Source organism: Macaca thibetana, chromosome 16 (assembly GCF_024542745.1).
Source record: "Macaca thibetana thibetana isolate TM-01 chromosome 16, ASM2454274v1, whole genome shotgun sequence".
NCBI lineage: Eukaryota > Metazoa > Chordata > Mammalia > Primates > Cercopithecidae > Macaca > Macaca thibetana.
Window position 1 is genome coordinate 3,881,385 of NC_065593.1, and position 23,249 is coordinate 3,904,633.

The 23,249-nt window shown below is 49.9% G+C and overlaps 2 protein-coding genes across 2 annotated transcripts; one reads left to right on the top strand and one right to left on the bottom strand.

The window, feature by feature from the left end:
* Nucleotides 1-1,372: 1,372 nt before the first annotated feature.
* RASD1 (ras related dexamethasone induced 1) lies at nucleotides 1,373-3,355 on the top strand. The gene is made up of 2 exons (XM_050763459.1): nucleotides 1,373-1,901; nucleotides 2,113-3,355. The coding sequence occupies exons 1-2, from the start codon at nucleotides 1,616-1,618 to the stop codon at nucleotides 2,664-2,666; spliced, it is 840 nt and encodes a 279-aa protein (XP_050619416.1). The 5' UTR covers nucleotides 1,373-1,615; the 3' UTR covers nucleotides 2,667-3,355.
* A 1,203-nt stretch (nucleotides 3,356-4,558) lies between these two features.
* Nucleotides 4,559-19,914, bottom strand: MED9 (mediator complex subunit 9). Its single transcript, XM_050763491.1, has 2 exons — nucleotides 19,568-19,914; nucleotides 4,559-6,513 (listed from the first exon to the last, which is right to left on the bottom strand). Exons 1-2 carry the CDS (start codon nucleotides 19,789-19,791, stop codon nucleotides 6,297-6,299), a joined length of 441 nt encoding a protein of 146 aa, XP_050619448.1. The 5' UTR covers nucleotides 19,792-19,914; the 3' UTR covers nucleotides 4,559-6,296.
* Between the last annotated feature and the right edge of the window lie 3,335 nt (nucleotides 19,915-23,249).

The following is a 23,249-nucleotide window of genomic DNA, read 5'->3' on the forward strand; positions in this document are numbered from 1 at the left end:
AGGCGGTGCTCAGTCTGAAGGTGGTTCAAGTCCGTACCTTGACTGAGTGCCCCCATGCAACCCCCACCCACCTGACAGCTGGGCCGGTGGTGCCAGCTAATGGCTCCCTAGGTTTCTCCTAAATCAGACATGGCCAAAGCAAAACACTGAGCACAGAGCTTGCCTGTCATGGCTTGGAGCAGTGACTTCCTCAAGAGCTCAGGGCTGAGGAGCTGGCTCCAGACAGCTTGTTGCCAGTGTTCAACAACATGACCCCACTCCTGGTTACTGATCAACCCGGTGTGCTCTTGAGAGTACTCCCACCAGGCCTCTGGGTCAATACTACTGTTATTGTTGCTATTGTTATTGCCAGGCCCCGCCCTCCTAAAGCATTTGCATGTTTTCATCCTTAATCATAGAACCAGAATCACTATCTTCCAGAAGAGAAAACTGAGGCCCAGGAGAAGGCAAGAGGTTATGCTGTGCTCCCAGGGCCTTCCTGGGCTCGCTGCGGCTTTGAGCTCCAGCTCTCTCAGCTAGACAATGAGAACGGCGGCCCACGCGCCGCACAGTAAAGGCCCAAAATGCTATGATGGAGGGTGTGGGCCACCGGCTGCAGAGCCCTCCATGCCACAGAGCATGTCCGGCTGGGAGAAAGGAGCAGGCTGAGGCCTGCAGCAGAGCGCGGGGTTGGGGACCGCTTCTGCTGGGCCCCAGCCTGGCTACCTGAGGCCCCTGCCCCATTCCTGCCGCTCGCCACCTGCCTGCCCCTAGCCTCTGTTCCAGCTCTGCGCGCCGCGCCCGCAGCCTCCCCAGCCGTCGGCCGGGCTCTCTGCTGCCCTCTAGCGGCCCGAGCGCACGGTGCCGAGCTCCGCACCTGAGGCCCCGAAACCCCGCGTCCGCCCGGCGGTCACCTCACGGGAAAAGCCAGGCTGGGGACCGCAGCGGGAGGGGGCTGGGGCTGGGGCTGTGCTCTGAGGACTGCAATATACAGTCCGTGCAAGCACCCAGCAAACGCTGCTGCGCTTACTGGGTTACTTACTAGATGACTATTCTCTGGGGAAACAGAACCAAAGAAAGTAAGTGTACGCGCGCGGGAGATGCAGGAAGGGGGGGGTCCTTGCCCGAAGTCGCAGAGGGACAGGGGCACCGCCGGGACCAGAACCCCGACGCCCTGCGGCCGCCAAGCAAGCGGCAGTGGAGGAGTCCGAGTGCCTCCAGCCTCAGCCCGACCCTGGACTGTTTCCCCCAAGTCTCCGACCCCAGAGGGCAGGAGCCGGGCAGCGGGCGACGAGGTCGCCGGGGCTGGGAGCCGGTGCGGGGGAGGCGGGCCCCGCGGGACGTGACGCACCGAGCTGGGAGGGCCGGGGCGGGGCGGCGACGCAGGCTGCGTATAAGGGCGGCGGGCGGGCGCCAAAGCCAGAGCAAGCTGCCTTTGCCCAGAGCTTGGGAGAGCCCGAGCCGAGCCGAGCTCAGCTTAGCCTAAGCCCAGCCCAAGTGGAAGCGGAGCCCCAAGCCCGAGCCGCGCCCAGCCCGAGCAGAGCCCTCCGGCCGCTCACCCACGCTCCACCCCAGCGACCCCCGGCGGCTCTCAGTCCTCTCTGCCCCGTGCCTGCCCTCGCGGCCCCTCTGCCCAATGAAACTGGCCGCGATGATCAAGAAGATGTGCCCGAGCGACTCGGAGCTGAGTATCCCCGCCAAGAACTGCTATCGCATGGTCATCCTCGGCTCGTCCAAGGTGGGCAAGACGGCCATCGTGTCGCGCTTCCTCACCGGCCGCTTCGAGGACGCCTACACACCAACTATCGAGGACTTCCACCGCAAGTTCTACTCCATCCGCGGTGAGGTGTACCAGCTCGACATCCTCGACACATCCGGCAACCACCCGTTCCCCGCCATGCGGCGCCTCTCCATCCTCACAGGTGAGCCGGGGGCCGGGCAGGCACGGGAGGGAAGGGCGGGCAACCCTCGGCCAGGGCACCCCGTGAGCGCCGGTCCCGCTGCCGCGCGCCAAGTAGTGCGCTTCGCGCTTAGAGAGGCTAGCGCGCCCCGCGCAGCCTCAAAGTCAGCCCGACTTGTCCCCTGGGCGGCCACCCTCACCTTCTCCTTTTCTGCCCTCCGTGCCCCCTCTAGGAGACGTTTTCATCCTGGTGTTCAGCCTGGACAACCGCGACTCCTTTGAGGAGGTGCAGCGGCTCAGGCAGCAGATCCTCGACACCAAGTCTTGCCTCAAGAACAAAACTAAGGAGAACGTGGACGTGCCCCTGGTCATCTGCGGCAACAAGGGTGACCGGGACTTCTACCGCGAGGTGGACCAGCGCGAGATCGAGCAGCTGGTGGGCGACGACCCCCAGCGCTGCGCCTACTTCGAGATCTCGGCCAAGAAGAACAGCAGCCTGGACCAGATGTTCCGCGCGCTCTTCGCCATGGCCAAGCTGCCGAGCGAGATGAGCCCGGACCTGCACCGCAAGGTGTCGGTGCAGTACTGCGACGTGCTGCACAAGAAGGCGCTACGGAACAAGAAGCTGCTGCGGGCCGGCAGCGGCGGCGGCGACCCGGGCGACGCCTTCGGCATCGTGGCACCCTTCGCGCGCCGGCCCAGCGTACACAGCGACCTCATGTACATCCGCGAGAAGGCCAGCGCCGGCAGCCAGGCCAAGGACAAGGAGCGCTGCGTCATCAGCTAGGAGCCCCGCCGCGCCAGCGACACAACCTAAGGAGGACCTTTTTGTTTAAAAGTCAAATCCAACGGCCCGGCACGCCCCGTGCGCCCCGGGCCGCGAGCGCGCGGACTGGCGTCTCCCCTCCCCGCGATTGCCCCCAGCACTGGGGAGGCGCCACTGAATCGAGAAGGGACGGTCATCTGCTCCGGAAGGAAAGAGAACTGGCCAAGACTAGGACTATTCCCCCACCCCCGTTCCCCCATTGGCGCCAGCCACCCCCACAACTTGGGGGGCGAGGGCCCAGCTGAGGGTGGATTTGTCTTCTCAAAGACCTAAGAGTGAGCGCAGGGTGGGGGGGATGTGAAGTTATCCAGCCTCTGTTAGGCTTCAAGAAACCGTCCTGCCCGCTTGCGGGTCAGGACCCAGGGGCATTATCTTGTCTGTGAATCCGGGTTGCTGTGACAGCCGGCAGAGCCTCTGCCCTCCCGAAACTAAGGGGGGCGTGGGTCAAATCATAGCCAAGTGACTCGTTTACATGTGAGTGACACTGCACAAAGGAACACAAAACAAAACTTGCACTTTAACGGTAGTTCCGGTGTCAACAAGGACACGAACAAAACCTTACCCAGGTGTTTATACTGTGTGTGTGTGAGGTCTTTAAAGTTATTGCTGTTGTTTTTTAAATATACAATAAAATAATTTAAAATGGAAAACCGGTTTTTCTTTGCTTTTAGAGATGGCTGGAGTGGGGAAGGGTGCGGAGAAGGAAGGGGCTGGGCTCTGACTTAGGTGGAACTAGAACTTCCCCAGAACTGGAAAATAACCCTGGCCTTCTGAAAGCAGCTTGGGCTGCCAGAAAAGCCCCCAATGCCTGGGGCATCTATGCAGGGGATGGTTCCCTAGAAAACCAGGAGGAATATAAAGGATTTCAGGGTTCCCCCTGGAGATGAACTCTTTCTAGCCATCCATCCGCTTAATTTTCTTTGGGTTCGATGACAAAAGGCCTCATTTTCTGAAAGAATGTTTTGAATTCTTCAGTGTAAATGCCACTGGAACTGTGCCTAGCCATTTTGTCACCAGACTCAGTGTGGGCCCAGGCAAACTTTCAGACTGTTGGAGGCATCACTCAGGCCCTGGGGAAAGAGCCTGAGACCCATCTGGAAGCAGGCCCATCCTGGTGCCCACCCCCACCCCCTCACTCCAGGGTGCCACCCTGTCTGGAGACAGGGAACTCCTTGGCCTCCGCTCCCCGCTAGCTCCAGGCAGTGCTCATGGCCAGGTGTGGAGCCCCATGCCCCGCTCAGCCTTGCTGTCTCCCTCTCATGGCTAAGGCACCCTGGAGCACCACTCTCTTTGCCACTAGTACTGTAAACCTGTGGTGGGCGACACCTGCCAAGCCTCAAATTCTTCACCCCAGGAAGAGTGAACACCCCTGGCATGGGCTCGCTATGGGGATTAAGTGCGATGTTTGAAAAGTACTTAGCACAAATGCTGGCCACCCAGTAATCCAAATAATTGGTGGCTTTGAGAGGGTGCTCAGCCCTGTGAGAGACACTCAAAATCGTCTGAGAAGGATTTCAACCCTGCTCCAGTGAGGGTGGCTCCTCCTCCAGTCACAAAAAGGCACCCCCCACCCCGCCGCGCCCCACCAGAAAAAAAAAAAAAAAAAAAGGCAACCACGGATGGCCCAGGGGCCCGTGACAGGCACTGGCAGGGATGACACGCCAGGCAAACTGCCCTTGAGGCCAGCCAGGAGAGGAGTTCCTGTTCCACACTGGTTCAGCAGGTGTGTGTCCTGGGGCGGAGGGAGGTGATAAGCAGAGGTGTGGTTCTGTGTCTGAATAGACAGAAACATTTTTCTCTCAACTCCCTGAGAGCCATCCCACTATGAATTTCTCAGTCCAAAAAGCATGATGTCCTGAGACAGCAGAGCGTAAGTCCTTTTAATTATGCATTTGAAAAATGTTACAAGTCAAAAAAGGAACACAAGGCAGGCTCCGGCTCCCTCCGCCCCTACGAGGAGCCCTTGTCCATTTCAGCCTTGCACTCAGAAAGACCCTGGGGGTCTTGTATTTTCCACGTGCTTCATGTTTCATGGTATCTGTCAGAGCCTTAAAACTGGCCCACCCACTACTGTGAAATTTCAAGGAAATAACTGATTCAGTTAAATAACAGTCCCAAGGTAGAATTGGTCTCACAGGTGACCACTCGCTTAAATCCAGAGCCTGCTTTTCTGCCCAAAGCCACTGAAATCTGATCTCCTCCTTCACACAGCCCCAGGTCCCCAATATGCCACCCACCTTCTGACACGTGGCTACAGGTCTACACTAATGGAAGCTCTGCTAAAAACATCTCCACCCAATCCTCCTGCCAACGAGGTCAGTTGACGGGCATCTGTTAAGCCCCTAAACTGGTCAGCGCAGGTTATGTGCCCATTCCTAGACCCAAACAATACTCCAGGACTTCACACCTCCTCCTCGAGAGGAAAGGGAGAGAACTGCTCTTACCTCAGTCTGACAGGCAAGGGAGAGCACACAAACAAAACGTCCCATCTGGAAGAAATCAGGGAAGCTGGGGAAATGAGGGCTGTTCACAAACTTTTAAGAGCTCAAACTTGGCTGTGTAACTTTCAGACCTAGCTCATGGTCGGGGACCACCTGAACTGGCCCCCAGGGTTGCCGCTCTCTGAACACAAGGTGCATAGTGAACCCCTCTGCAGTGTAGTACATGTTGCTGCCACAAGTGCAAAGGCCAGAAGGAAAAGATCTTTTAACCAGAGCAATGGGAATCTGAAATGCCAGAAGGGGGAAGGTCTGTTCGCCTGAAGACCTCTTCGAGCCTGTGTGGAAAGGATGGCCCCTTGTCAACCCTGGGGAAGCACATCTGAAGCGTTTTGTCCACTCTTGGGCACTGACTGAGGGTGATGAGCGAGGAAGGGAGCAAGAGGTGACCGCGAGGAGAGCCTAGGAGGCAGGGAACCTGGAGGAGGCAGGGAACCTGGAGCAAGGGGCTGCCTGGCAGGGCTCTGGGCTGACACCCCCACAGCTATAGTTCCATTCACTGGCTCAAACATAAAAGGAACCAAACTGTTTGGGAAAAAGGCCACCCTCTGGCCTTGCAAAACATTATCTCACAGTTATACGCCATATGAGCGCAGGCTTAATTCATCCAGTGAATTCTATGCAAATGTTTCAAGAAGCTGCTTTAACGGGAACAATGTGTACCTGGTACACACTGATCCTATGGGGGTGGGAGGAGAGGGAGGGAAGGAAGCAAAGAGGAACTGCCTCCCTTCCTACTGTGCTCTTCAGATCTGTCAGTGGAGCCCGGCGCAGCAGATGGCCCCCTCCCCAGCGGCAGGGGAGAGCCCTCCACCCCCTCCGCTGCCTCCAGGAGCATTCTGACTTCCACCAGCAGGCACTCCAGTTATTATGCATCTAGACATATGGATCTACACGAAGAAACCCAGCGCAGCCAAGCTCGGTGCTGGCTCCCGCACAGGCGACGCACATGCAGCAGCACAGGAGCCCCGCCCCTGCACCTTGAGGTTCTGAGCTGGGGTCCACAGGAACCACGCCCCAAGGAGACTTTGGGGATGGTAGTGGGGAGACAGGCCATTGGCTTCCCCCCGTTTCTCAGGAAGTCGGCCTCACTCTACTCCTTAGGGATTTCGAACATGCAGAGGCTCTTGTACTTTTGCAGAAGCTCGTTCTTGGTCCTGACTTGCTCCCGGAGGCTCTGCAGCTGCTGCTGCTGCTGCTCAGGGCTCAGGTGGATGCCGGGCATGGTGCTGATGAGCTTGCGCATCTCCTGGAACTTGGTTTTGAGGGCGTTCAGGTCCTGGTGGACCTCCGGGCTGTCCTTGTCCATGCTGTGGGGGAAGAACAGCTGTTAGCATTCGCAGCTTGATACATGTCTTGGCTTTCCCGTCCTGCACCCCCCAGAGCTCGCTGTCATTCCTGCGATAGCTTTTAGAACACTTCATTTTATGTGTCTAGCCTCTGACTAGGCTGTCCACCCCCAGAGGAAGGGACGGGTTCTCTTTTAGGCAGCCAGCAAAGAGCTCCCAGGCCTAGAACACTTGCAGATCACACACAGACACTCTTGATCTTCTGTCAACTGTCACCTCTGTGAGGTCAAGGACCATGTCTGTCTGGTCACAGGTGTCTCCCTACCCTCGGCCCAGTGTGTGGCACACTGCAGGCACTCAAGAAATGTCTGTGGAAAGAATGAATGCTTGGCAAATAAGCTCATGAACATGTTGGTTCAATTAACAAACCAATACCAATATCAGGTGACAAATGCCAAACAAAACTTGCTAAAATATGACATTTTGTCTAATTGGAGCCATTTCTAGGCCAATCAGGAGGCTTCACCAGCTAGCAAGAGCTAATTTTAGCTGAGGTTTTGATGCTGGCTTGAACCTCTTAACATAAAGACTAATTTCCACAGAGCTGTTCATAAATTTTAAATTAGTTAAAATGGAACTGATTTAAATGTCTCAGCAGACACAGGCTCTCTTCTGCCATGGTGATGGACACTCCCTGCCTTTGATTCAAGTTCACTTTCAAGGCAGACCGTTCGTTCTATCTCACAGCTATTAGCTGCACAGAGGTCCTACTCAATGAAAAACGAGGCAAGAACAATCTCCCTTAAGATAAAAAAAACAGCCTGGCAGTTGCTCTTATACATTTGTTTGTTTGTTTGTTTTTTGAGACAGAGTCTCACTCTGTCGCCCAGACTGGAGGGCAGTGGCGCGATCTCGGCTCACTGCAACCTCCACCTCCCCGGTCCCGGATCAAGCAATTCTCCTGCCTCAGCTTCCTGAGTAGCTGGGATTACAGGCACGTGCCAACACGCCCCGCTAATTTTTGTATTTTTAGTAGAGATGGGGTTTCACCATGTTGGCCAGGCTGGTCTCGAACTCCTGACCTCAGGTGATCCACCTGCCTTGGCCCCCCAAAGTGTTGGGATTATAGGCATGAGCCACCGCACCCAACTTCCTATACATTTTTTAAAAGTTAGTAAGTGGATGAGCTTTTGAAAACAAGTGGTTGAGACCAAAACTAAAAGGCAATTCAGTAAGCTGTTCTGAAAGTAAGCCACTGAGGCATAAGAGGGAAAAACTGTCAATGATCATTAATTTTTAAAATAAATGTTCATCTGTAGCGGGAAATTTCAACCCAGATGGTGCTAATTCATGTTTACTATTCATCATTTCTCTGCTTACGCAGGCAAAATATCCATCTTTCCTGGCGATCCATCAGTTACATCTCACACCTTGCAAATCAGATGGCCACCATGGCCAGCTCAGTATTTACCAACAGCTCTAAACTCAGAGGGAGGGTACGGAGAATCAATCACTTCTTCCAGGAAATGAGAGGCCAGCCAAACATCTCTTGTCATTTGATGCCCTCAATTGAGAGACACCATTAACAGTATACCTTATCTCAGATTCTAGAGAGGATGAACTGGTATTCATGAGAACTAAAAACCCTTTGGAAGGAAGCAAATAGGGAACTTCTTTTATTTTAATTCTTTGAAGTCTCAGCTCTGATCCACAAACGTGGACAGAAACCATCTGGACTTCTGAAATCCTTCTACTTGGATGGCATGCGTGTTAACACACTGTTACGAATTTAAGTCCCAAGGAAGTTTTAAAATTAAAATATAGTTTTTTAAAAAACTGACTCACATCACATGAGTCTGAAACAACATGGTAAAACAAACGAAAAAGTACTTAAAATAGAAATGTGGATGACAGGTAATTCCATTCTTGAAGCAAACATAACCTGACCCAGAAGAAAATTTAGTTCTGAAAGTTGAAAGTGGGTCACATTTAAGATGCTCATCTCTGAAAACCCCCAAATCGCAAGGGTTGCCTGTTCTTTGGTGAACTTTCAGGAAAGGAGACAGTCTTCAGACAATAAAAAAGGAGCTGTAAAACAAGCCACCTGGAGCGCAGCTGAGCCAAAAGGGGCCGTGCAGCCCACAGGGGGGCACCTCTGCAAGCCCAACTGCCCTAGTTGGTGGAGGGAAATAGCACAGAACTCCTGGCGTGAATAAAACACGCTATTCAGAAGTGGGCACCTGCTAAGCCAGGATGACTGTGAAATATTCAAGCCAAAAGAAAAGGGACAGGCCCAAATACTGAGTGAATAAAAGCAGAAAGCTCTAAGTAGGCCTGCCTTTGTGTTCAAGGATAGTCATCGACCAACTATAGAAGGAATGAAAAAAGCCAGTAGGTCAAGGAGGATGAACATCGTACAAACAAGGCAAGGTCAGAGCACTTTGGTCCCACCTACTGTGGTTTCTTCTTTTTTTGAGACAGAGTTTCACTCTTGTTGCCCAGGCTGGAGTGCAATGGTGCGATCTTGGCTCACTGCAACCTCCGCCTCCTGGGTTCAAGCGATTCTCCTGCCTCGGCCTCCTGAGTAGCTGGGACTACAGGTATGCACCACCACACCCCACTAATTTTGTATTTTTAGTAGAGACGGGGTTTCTCCATGTTGGTCAGGCTGGTCTCGAATTCCCGACCTCAGGTGATCCACCCACCTCGACCTCCCACAGTGCTGGGATTACAGGTTTGAGCCAATGCGCCCGCCCCCTACTACGGTTTTTTAAAAGAGTAGACAAAAATACTACCGCTAGGGGTGATCCTCTGAGCATCCTTCCCACGGATAACAGACAGTTGTATCTGTGTCACCAGACTCACGGGCAACATCCTAGGGTTTAGGTGGGTGTGTCTGAGAATCATGCCCGGATTTTCTTTGTTGTTCTTCTTTTTAGTATGGATGCTTTAGTACAGATGCAAACTGGCCAATAACCGTGTTAGAACCACGGACACGGACTTCCTCCCAAACCTGATAGTCATTTCTTTTGACCTCTTGGTGGCATCTGACTCACGTTTCCCATTTCTTCTTCCTCACAACTTCCATGCATTGTGCCTCATGCTCCACTCTGTCCTAGCTGCCTTGCCCTCAGACTAGCCCTTACCAGTCCACTCCTCTGGCCACAGGCTCTCCTCACACCGTACTAACTCCTGTGGCTTTCATTTTTCTAAGATCATTTTTTAAAAAATGACAGTAATAGGTTACTTGAGGGAAAAAATTCAAAAATGACAGCCACCCAAGGCTTAGAAAAGGGAAATCTCATTAACCCCTTGTTCCAGAGATAACCTCTGTTAACACGTGGTGTCCACTGTTTCAGATGGCTTTGAAATCTACAATAGCATACAAAACACACAAACTTTTCTTATTTGACAGAAATGTGACCATCCATGGTTCTCATTCTTGCTTTTTCTAGTTAACAATGCACCTCAGATGTCCTTCCACGCTAACATGTATACAATCAGACAGCTAAATCACCCTGGCTATTCACGGGTGGTTGTACTGTTTGTAATGTACTAGAATGACAGTGAACATCTTGTACTTATACCCTTATGTACTTGCGCAACTATTTTGGTAAGATCATTTCCTATAAGTAGGGATTCTGGGTCAAAGGTTATATATATTTAAATTTTTGACAGACATTACCAAAATGTCCTCCAAAAAAAAAACTGTACTGATGCAGATTCTCTGTAGCCACAGAGGGCGCACTTCTCCCTCCCGCCCTGGATGATACTGTCTACTACTTACCTATCAACTGTGTTTCTCTGCTCCAGTTCTGCCAAGACCTATGAGGCCTTCCAGAGAGGAAGGCCTTGAACTTATACCCTTGCTTTCAACTGCTCACAGCATTCCATGTAAAAAATATTCTTTTTAGCAAAGAGCAACAAAAAGTTCTGTTGCTAAACGGAGTATGAAAAATCACTGCTCTACAAAATGCCCACAACGTGTACATCCACTCCTGAGCCCTGGACACCGGGAGCACTCCCCAGCCAGCCCTCCTTCCTGCACTTCAGTTTCTTCCCCACAGTTACCAAGGTGTTCCTGCCTGGAGTCTGGGAGACGGCAAATGTCCAGCATAGACTCGCTGTCAGCAGGGGATGAGGGGAGGGCGCAGTCCCACCTACACACTCTACTGGCCGAGCTAGGAGCCTGGCCTCCCAGACCCCCAGACTTGCACCTGTGTGCCCCCTTCTCCCAGCCTCCAGCCTGCCAGCTCCATCTCCTCTAGACCAGCCACCTTCCATTGCCACTGCCTTCCTGTGGATCCAGGTCCTCTCCTCTTCTGAACCACTTCTGCCCCACCCACCTTTAGAAATCCAAGTCAGGCCGGGCGCGGTGGCTCAAGCCTATAATCCCAGCACTTTGGGAGGCTGAGACGGGCGGATCACGAGGTCAGGAGAACAAGACCATCCTGGCTAACACAGTGAAACCCCGTCTCTACTAAAAAAATACAAAAAACTAAGCTGGGCGAGGTGGCGGGCACCTGTAGTCCCGGCTGCTTGGGAGGCTGAGGCAGGAGAATGGCGTAAACCCAGGAGGCAGAACTTGCAGTGAGCCAAGATCTGGCCACTGCACTCCAGCCTGGGCGACAGAGCAAGACTCCGTCTCAAAAAAAAAAAAAAAAAAAAGAAATCCAAGTCTGAGCAGGTCACTATGCTGCCTAAAAATCCCAGATGGCGGCCGGGTGTGGTGGCTTACGCCTGTAATCCTAGCACTTTGGGAGGCTTAAGTGAGTAGATCACTTGAGACCAGGAGTTCGAGACTAGCCTGGCCAACATGGCGAAACCCCATCTCTACTAAAAATACAAATAAAAATTTTTTTTGTATGTTTACAAAGGCATGGTAGCGTGTGCCTGTAGACAGAGACGGAACCCCGTCTCTACTAAAAATACAATTTTTTTTTACAAAGGCATGGTGGTGTGTGCCTGCAGTCCCAGCTACTTGGGAGTCTGAGGCACGAAAATCAAGTGATTCCAGTGAACCTGGGAGCCAGAGGTTGCAGTGAGCCACGACATGCCACTGCACTCCAGCCTGGGCGACAGAGTGAGACTCCATTTCAAAAACGATGGCCTCCTACCCACACACAACACCTTTCAGGCAAATTCAAACTGTGAAGGAGGCCCCCCAGTGCCACCACAAGCGCCTCCAGCCTTCCCAGGCAAAGCTTCCCACTCTTCCCAGAACCCATGTAAATGCTTGCCTGGCATTTCTCACGCCCACTAAGGAAGTGCTCACTCGCAAAGGCCTGCCTTTGTGGGGCTTGCCTTCTGGTGGGGCCCACTTTCTGGTTATAATTCATACTGAGTGGATGGAAATGACATGGCAGAGGAGTGAAGAGGCTTTTAGGCAGACTGGAAACACCTCGCCCAAGCAGTCTATGAACACCCTCTATCTGTGGCCGCTCATCCTGCTCCCTGGGGTGTGGCTGAGGGAGAAGAAAGTGAACGGCAGAGGCCTTCAGTAACTGCGTGACTATCCCTGGGAAGCCAGTGTGGGCACTTAGTGGGGGCTGCTTCCTACACAACCCGGGAACAGGTCTCAGCTGGCATGGAAGGCCGGGCAGATTAAAACAGACACTTGAGTGGGCAGAAGACAGTCAATAACACCCTGTTCCCACGAAAGAGGTCTGGCTGGGGCTCTGAGGTCTTGCTGACCTGCTGAAGCGGCCAGGCCAAGCTAGAGGCGCCGGGACAGCGTGCTCATCACTGGAGCCCTGTCTGTGGTGGCAAGGACGGCTCCCCTCTACCTACCTAGCAGCCTCAGACCTTGTAAAGAATTTTAAAAAATTGAATTTAAAAAATGTTTTTAAAGTACCCACATCGACAGATTACTCTTACAAAGGGAGCCAAAACCATCATGCAAGGCAGCAACAACTGTAATTCAGAAGGCCTAGGCTGGGCTACTTCGTTCCAAACTCAGATTCGATTTATTAAGTTTGAAGGAAAAAATAATAATTTTCCCCAATCTAACAGAGCCCATTTCATTACTCCTTTATGATATATTTTTAAAATGTAGGATCCATATATATCAAGAAAGTCTCAAAGTTGGGATTTATAATATTTCTTATAGGCAAGAAAATGTGATTTCTTTTCCCTTTCCTCATTCTTTTTTTTTTTTTGAGACAGAGTCTTGCTCTGTCGCCAGGCTGGAGTGCAATGGTACGATCATGGCTCACTGCAATCTCCGCTTCCTGGGTTCAAGCGATTCTCCTGCCTCAGCCTCCCTAGAAGCTGGGACTACAGGCGCCCGCCACCACACCCAGCTAATTTTTGTATTTTTAGTAGAGACGGGCTTTCACCATGTTGGCCAGGATGGTCTCGATCTCCTGACCTCGTGATCCACCCGCCTCGGCCTCCCAAAGTGCTGGGATTACAGGAGTGAGCCACCACGGCCGGCCTCCCTTTCCTCATTCTTTAAAAATAACATAAATGTGTAGTTTAAGTTTTCATTCAACTGCAGGAAAGACACTAGAAGAGATGAAAGTGCTATGGGTTCCAACTCCAAGCAGGGCTGTCCCAGCCAGAGCACTCCCAGAACCAGGCGGGTCCCTGGGGTACAGGAGAGGCTCTGGTTCACAGGGCTCTGTGCAGCATTTCCATGGGCACTTCTAGTGGAGGGGCTGGAGGGTCTGCCAGCCTGGAGGACTCCACCCACCCAACAGCACCTGCAGCAAGAGGACCCTCTGTGGGCCTTGTGTTGGGTTATCCGGGCAGGCAACCTGAAGATGGTCTGCAGAGATCCCTGAGTGAAGGGCTAAGTTTGGGTTCAATTTGGGAAGAACGGAGAACAGAGAACAATTAACCAAATAATATTCACAGGATAAAATGAGCATAAAGGCAAAGATACTAATTAAATACTGATTACAATATCCAAAAGCAAGGCTGAACGACCTGGCCAATGAGTGGTATCAACAGGCTTGGAAGTAAAGAAGCAGATTAAAGACGAAATGTTCCAGTAACCAAAAGCATCATGATCTTAGGCAGGCTGCTAGAAAACTCCACGGGAAAGGAAGGGCCAGGGAAATACTGACAAGAAAGAGGAAGGGCAAAAAATTAACCTTAAAAGATAATTAAATGTACCATGAAGATTTAAGAACTAAAACAGTTTGGTGCTGGAGAAGGAGAGAATGTCCAGAAGTAGATCAGAAAACATATGGGAATTCAGTGCATGGTAAAGGTGGCACGGCAAGCAGGGAAAATAACAAATATTCAAAAACAGCAGTGGGAAGATGTGGCTAACTGGGGCCCCCTTACTCTTCCCACCAAAATAAATTCCAGGAGCCTCAAAGAATTAAAAGTAAAAAATGGAACCATGAAAGTTCTAGAAAAAAGGGATCAACACCTATAATTTTAGAGTGGGAAAGCCTTTCTAAGTAGGACCAAAACTCAGAAGCCATAAGGGAAAGGCTTAACAAATCTGACTACAAGAAATTCTATGCATCTGAATGAAAAACAAATACAAAAACCATGACTATGAACAAAGTAAAAAAATAAAAGCAACAACCCTGGGGGAAGTATTTACAGTACATTTAACAGACATTATTTCCTTTCTGTACATAAAAGAATCTGACAGAGAAATGAGCAGTTTATAGGGAAAAATACAAGCGACATATAAAATCGCCTATGAAGGGATGCTTTACCTAACATAATGAGAAATCAATATATCATTTCTGACCTATGAGATCTGCCAAAGTTAAAAGTTTAATGGTGATGGCAGGTGATGGGGAAAGACACAAACCCTGTCGGTGGAAGCATAGATCAGGGCATTCTTTCTGAATTTGCTCACAGTGACCCAAACGGTAAATTCACATATCCCATTGCTAGAAATTTACCCCCACAAAGACTACCAAGAGTTCACCAAGATAGCATGGGCAAAGATGCTTGCTGCAGTGCTGATTCCAAAAGCAAAATGCAGAAACGACAGTGTCCTTGAGCAAGAAACTGTTTACATAAACGACAGCACATTCAGAAAGTGGAATATTATGCAGCTTTGCAAGGGAGCTGGGAGGAGTGAAGGGAGAGGCCCTCTTTCCATTTCATATCCACGGGTACTCGCAGAATCCATCTACAACTTTAATTTTTGTTTAATGCTTTCTGGGTGGCAGACTTATAGGCCATTTTAGGTTAACTGAAGCAGTCTAGTCTACAAGGACTGAATTTTGGAAAATAGCTAAAAAGATGTAGTGCTCTAAATTTAGCATAACTATCACAATAAAAAATGTGCTCCAGCAATTCTACTGCTGGGATTTGTCCGATCATAACTTACTCCTACACAAAGATGCTAACCCTAGCACTGCTGGTCATAGCAAGAATAAGAAAACCACCTAGAAGCCCATCAACAGAAAACCAGTTACATCAGTCATGTTGCATCCACAAGACGCAATATTCTGCAGCTGCCTTAATGAGGTAGATCTTTATGTGCAGTATGGAAAGGTGGCCGAAATAGACTAATCAGTGAAAAAAGTCAAGTACATATACATGTTTGAAATTCCATTCATATGTAATTCCCAGAAGGAACTTAGGAAAGTATTAATAGCAGTTACTACAGGGGAGGGGACTTGGGGGAAGGAACCCTTTTTCCATTTTCCATTTCTCTGTACTTCTAAACTTGCAGTTGTTACTTTTATTAAATAATTTTTTAAAAATTCTGAATTACTTATGAGAACAAGAAAGGCTAAATTCACTACTTCAGGTTTTACCTCCTTACTCATCCCCTGTGCAAGAAGTAAAAAAATAACAAAAGGGCCGGGCGCGGTGGCTCAAGCCTGTAATCCCAGCACTTTGGGAGGCCGAGACGGGCGGATCTCGAGGTCAGGAGATCGAGACCATCCTGGCTAACACAGTGAAACCCCGTCTCTACTAAAAAATACAAAAAAACTAGCCAGGTGAGGTGGCGGGCGCCTGTAGTCCCAGCTACTCGGGAGGCTGAGGCAGGAGAATGGCGTAGACCCAGGAGGCGGAGCTTGCAGTGAGCTGAGATCCGGCCACTGCACTCCAGCCTGGGCGACAGAGCGAGACTCCGTCTCCAAAAAAAAAAAAAAAATAACAAAAGGATCACTGGGGAAGTTATAGGAAAGGAAGGGACCCAGGGCCAGAGAGCACCACCTGGGTGGACTGGACACGATCCTAGCCCTCATCTCCGCCCGCCACGACTGTGTCTTGACTGGCTTCCAGCCTGACAGTTGCACTAGCTCCCCATCCCTCAGAAGACCCCTGCACTGTTTCCTGGCTCTTCCCTCCTCCCCAGTCCCCTCTTCCTGCCTTGGATGTATGCTCAGCACCACCAAGCTAGAAGCTGACTCCCATGAGTAGATGCTATTTCTTGGCTTCGTGTCCTTACATGTTTTTCCTATACCACCCTTCCTCCTGCCTCCCTTTCCTAATTGAAGACTCATGTTGGCATCAATGTCACCAAGCCTTCTGACTCCCCCAGACTTCACGTGGTCTCCTCTCCCTTCCTCCTCTGCCCTTATTCCTCCCTCATTAGCCTATAAACTCAAAAGACACGCCTATACTGAAGGTTTTCAGGTTGGATCCTAGCCTCTTCTCATATTTACAGCTGCAGAACCACTCCATTCCTTTGCAGCTACTGTTCCCTCCAAGTGGCTTTTTCTGCTCTTCTGTCTTGTCTTTCTCTTTTTTCCTCTCTTTCTCTCTTTCTTTCTTCTTTGAGACAGAGTCTATGTCACCCAGGCTGAAATGTAGCAGTGTGATCATGGCTCACTGTAGCCTCAGCTCCCTGGGTTCAAGCTATCCTCCCATCTCAGCGTCCCCAAGTGCTGGGCTTGCAGACAGACATGAGGCACCGCACCTGACCCGTGTCTTTCTTACCAGGGGGTTTCTTCCTATGCTTAGTGGCCTTGGCCATCCACTCATATGTTTAAGAATAAAACATTAAAAGGCTTAGTGGAAGCTCTGCAAATGAGTGATGCTTGTTCATTTTCTCAGAATTAATTGACTAGGCTTTTTTTTTTTTTCCCAATGTCTTTTCTCTTAATTGGTCACACACGATAGAGAGGGCACTTCCACTCTCTTTGGCTGCCAATCTAGAAGCCAGGTGGGGGAAGGCTCGGGTGGGGTCTCTCTTCAGACTGCGAACTTTCTCTTAATCCCTCTTTTCAGTTATGATTCCCCCTACCTACCCCTGCAGTGTGCCTGTTGTCCCCCAGTCCAGGTACTCTCTGGCTTATTTGTTCCTAAGAATAAATCTTGGGAGAGTAACCTTTTAACCACCCACCAATTTAGAAGAAGGGTAGTCACCTGGCCGCTTGGAGGGGATGGGAGGTGGGACAGGACTGCTTCTTAAACAGACTTCAAGTAATCATCCTGTTCTTAGACCCACCTTCACCCCTATTTCCAGGGGGTCCTTGCACTAGAGTTCCTGAGATCTGGGGGTAGGCCATGTTTAACAAGCCAGCTGCTTAGGAGTTGGTAGATGAATTAGCACTGGTCATTCACTTTGTAGCGATCATCTCCTGTCCTATTCTTTTCGGTTTTATGCTTTTTATTTTTGAGATAGGGTCTCGTTCTGTCACCCTTGCTAAAGTACAGTGGCATGATCTGGGTTCAAGTGATCCTCCCACTTCAGCCTTCCAAGTAGCCAGGACTGCAGGCACACACCACGCCTGGCTAATTTTTTTTTTTTTTTGTATTTTTTGTAGGGATGGGGTTTTGCCATGTTGCCCAGGCTGGTCTTGAACTCCCAGGCTCAAGCGACCAGCTCACCTCAGCCTCCTAAAGTGTTGGGATTACAGGCATGAGCCACTGCGTCTGAAGGTTTTATGTATTTTTTTTTTAAGTCCCTTCTGTGTCCCTTTAGACGAAACAGAGACAAGCACATGTGATCAACCCACTAGGTTTCATAGGTATGCTCTTGAGTACATCTCCCAACAATCCTATGACATAAGCATTCCCATTTCATAAGAGAAAAACAGGCTCAGAGAAGCTAAGCTACTTGCCCAGGTCACCCAGTCAGCACATTATAGAGCTATTACATAATCTAAACCTCTCTTTTGAGGTCCACTATGGACATATTAGAGATAAGAAGATTATGGCCTAGAAAGGTTAGACATTTATATCAATATTAGAAGGCATGAAAATGTCAGTATACAGATTTGAACTCAGGACTGTCTAACTTCAAAGCCTCTTCTCTGTAGTATAACTTACTACTACATCTTTAAGGCCAGCCCAATCCAGCTGCTTTACCAGGGCTCAAGAATATACTCTTGGGGGGTTCAAGAGCTGTCTTTGTGAATGTGTACATTTTGTGTTTTCCTTTTTCCACACTTTTCTTAAAACCAGTAAACTGGGGTTAATCTGACTAAACCCTTTATAATCCGGCACTGCCCTGGGATTATAGGGGCTCCATATGTATTTCTGTCTGTGATCATTATCACAGGCTCACAAAAACTGAACAGGCTGTCTTATCCCAGAAACATTTTTTAAAATTTATTTATTTATTTATTTTTGAGACAGAGTCTTGCTCTTGTTGCCCAGGCTGGAGTGCAACGGCATGATCTCGGCTCAATACAACCTCCACCTCCCAGGTTCAAGTGATTCTCCTGCCTCAGCCTCCCGATTAGCTGGGATTACAGGCACCCACCACCACACCTGGCTAATTTTTGTTTTTAGTAAGAGACAGGGTTTCACCATGTTGGCCAGGCTGGTCTCAAACTCCTGACCTCGTGATCCGCCTGCCTTGGCCTCCCAAAGTGCTTGGATTACAGGCATGAGACACCACGCCCGGCCCTTATAAACAGTAAACACCAAGTGAAGCCAAATGAATCCAGGGTCTAATGTGAGAACAAAGCCTTTATAGTTATTTGAAAAGTGGCAGAAGAGCATCAGGTCATCCCACAGCAAGTGAATCTAGTTTGCTTAAACTCAAAAGTGGGTGGGCCACTAATGGTCAAGACCTTCACGTTGTAACAATTCCGTTTCAGTAAAACAGTGAAGAACACATTCATGTTCACCTGAATGTTACTGGATTCGTAATTTTCTTTTAATTTACTTTGTGGTCTTTAATGGCTGAATAAGAGTTATAAGCCTAAGGGTTTACACCTACTATCACGTGGATATAGAGTGAAGTAACATAATGAAAATAATTTACAGCCTAGGCAACACGACTAAATTCCATCTCTACAAAAAGTACAAAAATTCGCTGGGTGCTGTGGCTCATGCCTGTGGTTCCGGTTACTTGGGAGGCTGAGGTGGGAGGATGGCTTGAGGCCTGGAGGTTGAGGCTGCAGTGAGACGAGATCACGCCACTGTACTCCAGTCCGGGTGACAGAGCGAGACCCTGTCTCAAAAAAAATAATAATTTAGGCAAACACGGGGATCAGTAAGACTTTCGTGCTTTTGTTTTTGGTTTTTCCTTTACAGAGTCACTTTGAAAACTCAGGCTACCCTAAAGGCTGGCCAAAAGGATGACAATTATTTCCTTTGGTACTGTTAGAACAAAGTCAGTACAGGTGGGTCTAATCATCTCAGGCAACTTCTGTGTTTTTGCTTAGTCTAATATTTCCCATCGCCACCGCTCCCCTCTCAATCTTTTTGAATTATGGGTTATTCCCAATCATGTCTTTTTTTTCCTTCTATGCCCCTTTTACTGTGTCCATCCCATAGCACTTGGCAGTGTCCCACACAGGGAAGATGATGCTTATCTGTTGAGTCTGTTGAAATAAGGAACTAAAGTGAGTATTACTAACATTAAAGGTGAGAAAACTGAGGCTTAAAGAGATTTAATTTGCTCAAGATCAATGGGATGCACGTTTGAGCCGCTGGACAAGAGGCTGTATGTAGTCTCTAAGCTGGCTTCATTCTTAAGGATATCGCACCTCTCGGGGCTCAAATCGTTTGCTTAACTCATGGAATGTCTCTGTGGTCTTGGGAAAGGCCTCTTCCCGCTCTGGGTCTGAGTTTCCCCATCTGCGAAACGGGGGCATGCCCTAGAGCGCCAAGGCCTCTTGAAGCTCTGAAACGGCTGAGACGAGAAGCTGGAGGGAGTATGGGGCCTGGTCCTCTCCTAGGTTCTTACCATTTGATGATGCTGTGAACCAAAGGTAAAAAGGAGTAGTTCTCTTCCTCCCTCGCGCGGGCAGGTGACTGAGGCCGTGGCGCCGGCGACTGCTGCGGCTGAGGCGCAGGGACAGGCGGCGGCTGAGGGGGCGGCAGCGGCTTGGTGTCAGGCAGCGGTTGGTCGGACGTTGGCGGCAATGCATCCTCCGCCTGTCGCCCGGCTGCCACCCCAGCAGAGGCCATGGCTCCGGGGTTAGGTTAACCCAGAGGTCGGGTCGCCGACAGCGTCGCGAACTCTATACGTCACCACCGCGCGCCCTGCAAGGGCGCAGTGTGGAGGAAGGCTCTGAGCATGCGCACTGGGCACTCGGCTGGCAACGGGGCGGAGGCGGGGTGGGGAGACTGTTGCTAGGCGACGGGCCGTGGGTGGGTCTGGGGTGCCTGGTTTTGGGTTGAGTCAAGACCCAAAATTATTTAAATATTATTAAATAGTGAGAAATAGGGGATTTATTTCAGAAATAACAATTTTTTTTTTTGAGACGGAGTTTCGCTCTTGTTGCCCAGGCTGGAGTGCAGTGGCGTGATCTCGGCTCAACGCAACCTCCGCCTCCCGGGTTCAAGTGATTCTCCTCCCTCAGCCTCCCAAGTAGCTGGGATTACAGGCATACACCACCACGCCCGGCTAATTTTGTATTATTAGTAGAGACGGGGTTTCTTCATGTTGATCAAGCTGGTTTCGAACGCCCCACCTCAGGTGATCCGCCCTCCTCGGCCTCCCAAAGTGCTGAGATTACAGGCGCAAGCCACCGCACCTGGCCAGAAATAACAATCTTCTTATTCCTATTCACACGATGAAGAGGGCCCCAAAGCCACAAACACAGGAAGCCTTGAGGTCAGTAAGGCGCAGCCTGGCCCAGTGCACCCAAGTCTGGAGAGGAACCACTGGACCTGCAGGAGGCGTAGACAGCACTTACCTGCTGGCTGAGGCACCAAACCCGGCCCGGCCCACAGTGCGAGACATCGAGACCTCGTGCTTAGCCCTAAGGACGCAGAGGCAAAGGGATTGCGGTCCCTTCAGTGCTGCATGGCTGCTGAGAGTCTGATAATTCAACTCAACACACTTTTAGTATGCACCTGCTGGATGGCCAGGTGTAATGTGTGGTTGCAGGGAGGCTGTCCTTGCTTTCAATACAAGGTAGAGGGGATTCGTGCCAGGAATAAATATCATATCCTGGAAGAACGACAAAGTCAGGTACTCTCCATACCTTCGGGCCAGTTCCTCAAACCCCTAGGTCCCAGTTTCCTCACCCCTAAAATCATATTTAGTTCAGAGTCATGGCAGAGCCTAAACTGCATTCTAACTTCACATTCGTGGCTGACCCCAAAAGGTCTTGTTGGCATGAGGACTCCCTAGGATCGTAGGCCAAAGATGGGTTTATGGTTATGCTTCTCAAAACAAGTTTGCTATGAGGGCTAAGTAGCAATTTTCTGCGCAATGGGGACACCCACCCTAAGCTTAGCTAGTTAGAAGACATGAGTGGGGAAAGCTGTCAACTGGCGAGCCCGTTCTGCCGTAATCCACCATCATGGGCAGTGCAGAGAGGCGAGGAGGTCCACATCCACATAGTACTATGAACAGGAGCCTTAAGAGCAAGGTGGCCAGGGAAAGGATCACTGCTGATATTTTCAGGCACATTGGGAGGGCTGTGTGGAGGCAGATCCTTGCCGAGTAGGACCATAGACAGAAGTGCTGTTGGAGGGTCCGCTGTACAGGTAAAGGGCCTCAGCACAGCTCTCTGCAGCAAGAGCTGCCCACGATGCCCCAGAGAGAGAGAGCAAAGGGAGGGAGTGGGTTGCAGGGTTTTCTTCCTTCTAACCATGAACCTCTCCAACTAAGGGAAAGTCCAGGAGTTCTGGTAGAGCATGGAGGAGAAAAAGGCCTGTTAGAATAGGGCCAGATGTGCTTGAAGAGACTGTATACCCTTAGAGTCATCTGGGGAAAGATAATATAGTAATAGTAATAATAATAATAATAGTAATTACCACAACTACCATGGAATAAAAGTAGATACAGGGAACAGAGTTACAGTCACTGTCTCAATCCACAAAAAGAGGTCTAGAAGATGGATGTCAGGATCCCCATTTTTTTTTTTTTTTTTTTTTTTGAGACGGAATCTCGCTGTGTCGCCCAGGCTGGAGTGCAGTGGCCGGATCTCAGCTCACTGCAAGCTCTGCCTCCCGGGTTTTTACGCCATTCTCCTGCCTCAGCCTCCCGAGTAGCCGGGACTACAGGCGCCCGCCACCTCGCCTGGCTAGTTTTTGTTTTTTTTTTTGTATTTTTTAGTAGAGACAGGGTTTCACCGTGTTAGCCAGGATGGTCTCGAACTCCTGACCTCGTGATCCGCCCGTCTCGGCCTCCCAAAGTGCTGGGATTACAGGCTTGAGCCACCGCGCCCGGCAGGATCCCCATTTTCTAGACAAGAAAACTAAGACTTACAATGGTTAAGATCTCAGCCTAAGGGTCCACGCTGCTTGCTGACTCCAAGCCTATGATCTTAACCAACGCTAAAGAGACTTCGGGTCCCTACCAGTTCTGTAACTTTATGATTCAAAATGTTAAAGTGGGTTTGAATTCAGAATTCAAAAACCAATCCAATATTCATCAATAATATCCCCCATGGCAATCACACGTCATCGTTGGCCTCCCAGCATGTTTTATAACTTAATTATGAGCCACAACTATATCGTTGTCAGGAAAATAAGGATGACTCTTAAAAGAAAAACACTTGAGGTATAAATAGATATGGCTAAAGAAAATAAATTGAAAACCTAGGAAGCATGAACCAGTATGGTGCATTGACAGTTTGCCCTAAAAATAGTTAATATAATTAGTGGCAAAGAGTAAAGCTGACTTCATAATGTTGCAAGCGGATATCAGAAAAATACTGCCTGTGCTGGTTTCATTAAAGCTGAAATTGCTGCAACAAATGTGTGTCTGTTTATAACCTGCTCTGTTAAAAGTCAGGAAAGACAGACACTCCATTGATATGTAAGGAGAATGTATTGTAGTGAAGGAAACTTCGCCCCACCACAAGGTAAGCTCTAAGGTCATTGCTTTCTTAGGTGGATTTATGCCGTGTCTCACGGGGCCTTGTCCAGTTAGTGGTTACAAGGTCAGGCTTTGGAGCCAGCAGCCTGACTTCAGCCTCAACTCAGCCTCCTTGGAGCTTCATGACTGGACAATTGCTTAACCTCACTTCATGCAGCCATGCCATCTCACAAGACTGAATGGGTCATTACTTGTAAAGCACTTAGAGTAAGTATCTGTGCACAGTAAATAGTAATTCTTCTTACTATTCAGTTTTAGGGCTTCTTACTTCGCCAACTAACAAAACCCAGACAGACTGCAGCTAAGAGGAATGATCCACATCGCTGCGCTTTGATAAAAATGTAAGCCAAACACGCAAGCCACAGAGGCTGTGTTCAGTTTTCTAGCAGCCATATTGAAAAATAAGACAACAGGTCAGGTGTGGTGGCTTATGTCTGTAATCTCAGCACTTTGGGATGCCAAGGCTGGTGAATCACTTGAGGTTAGCCTGGGCAACATAGTAAAACCCCATCTCTACTAAAAATACAAAAATTAGTTAGGCATGGTGGCACACACCTGCAGTCCCAGTTACTTGGGAGGCTGAGGCAGGAGA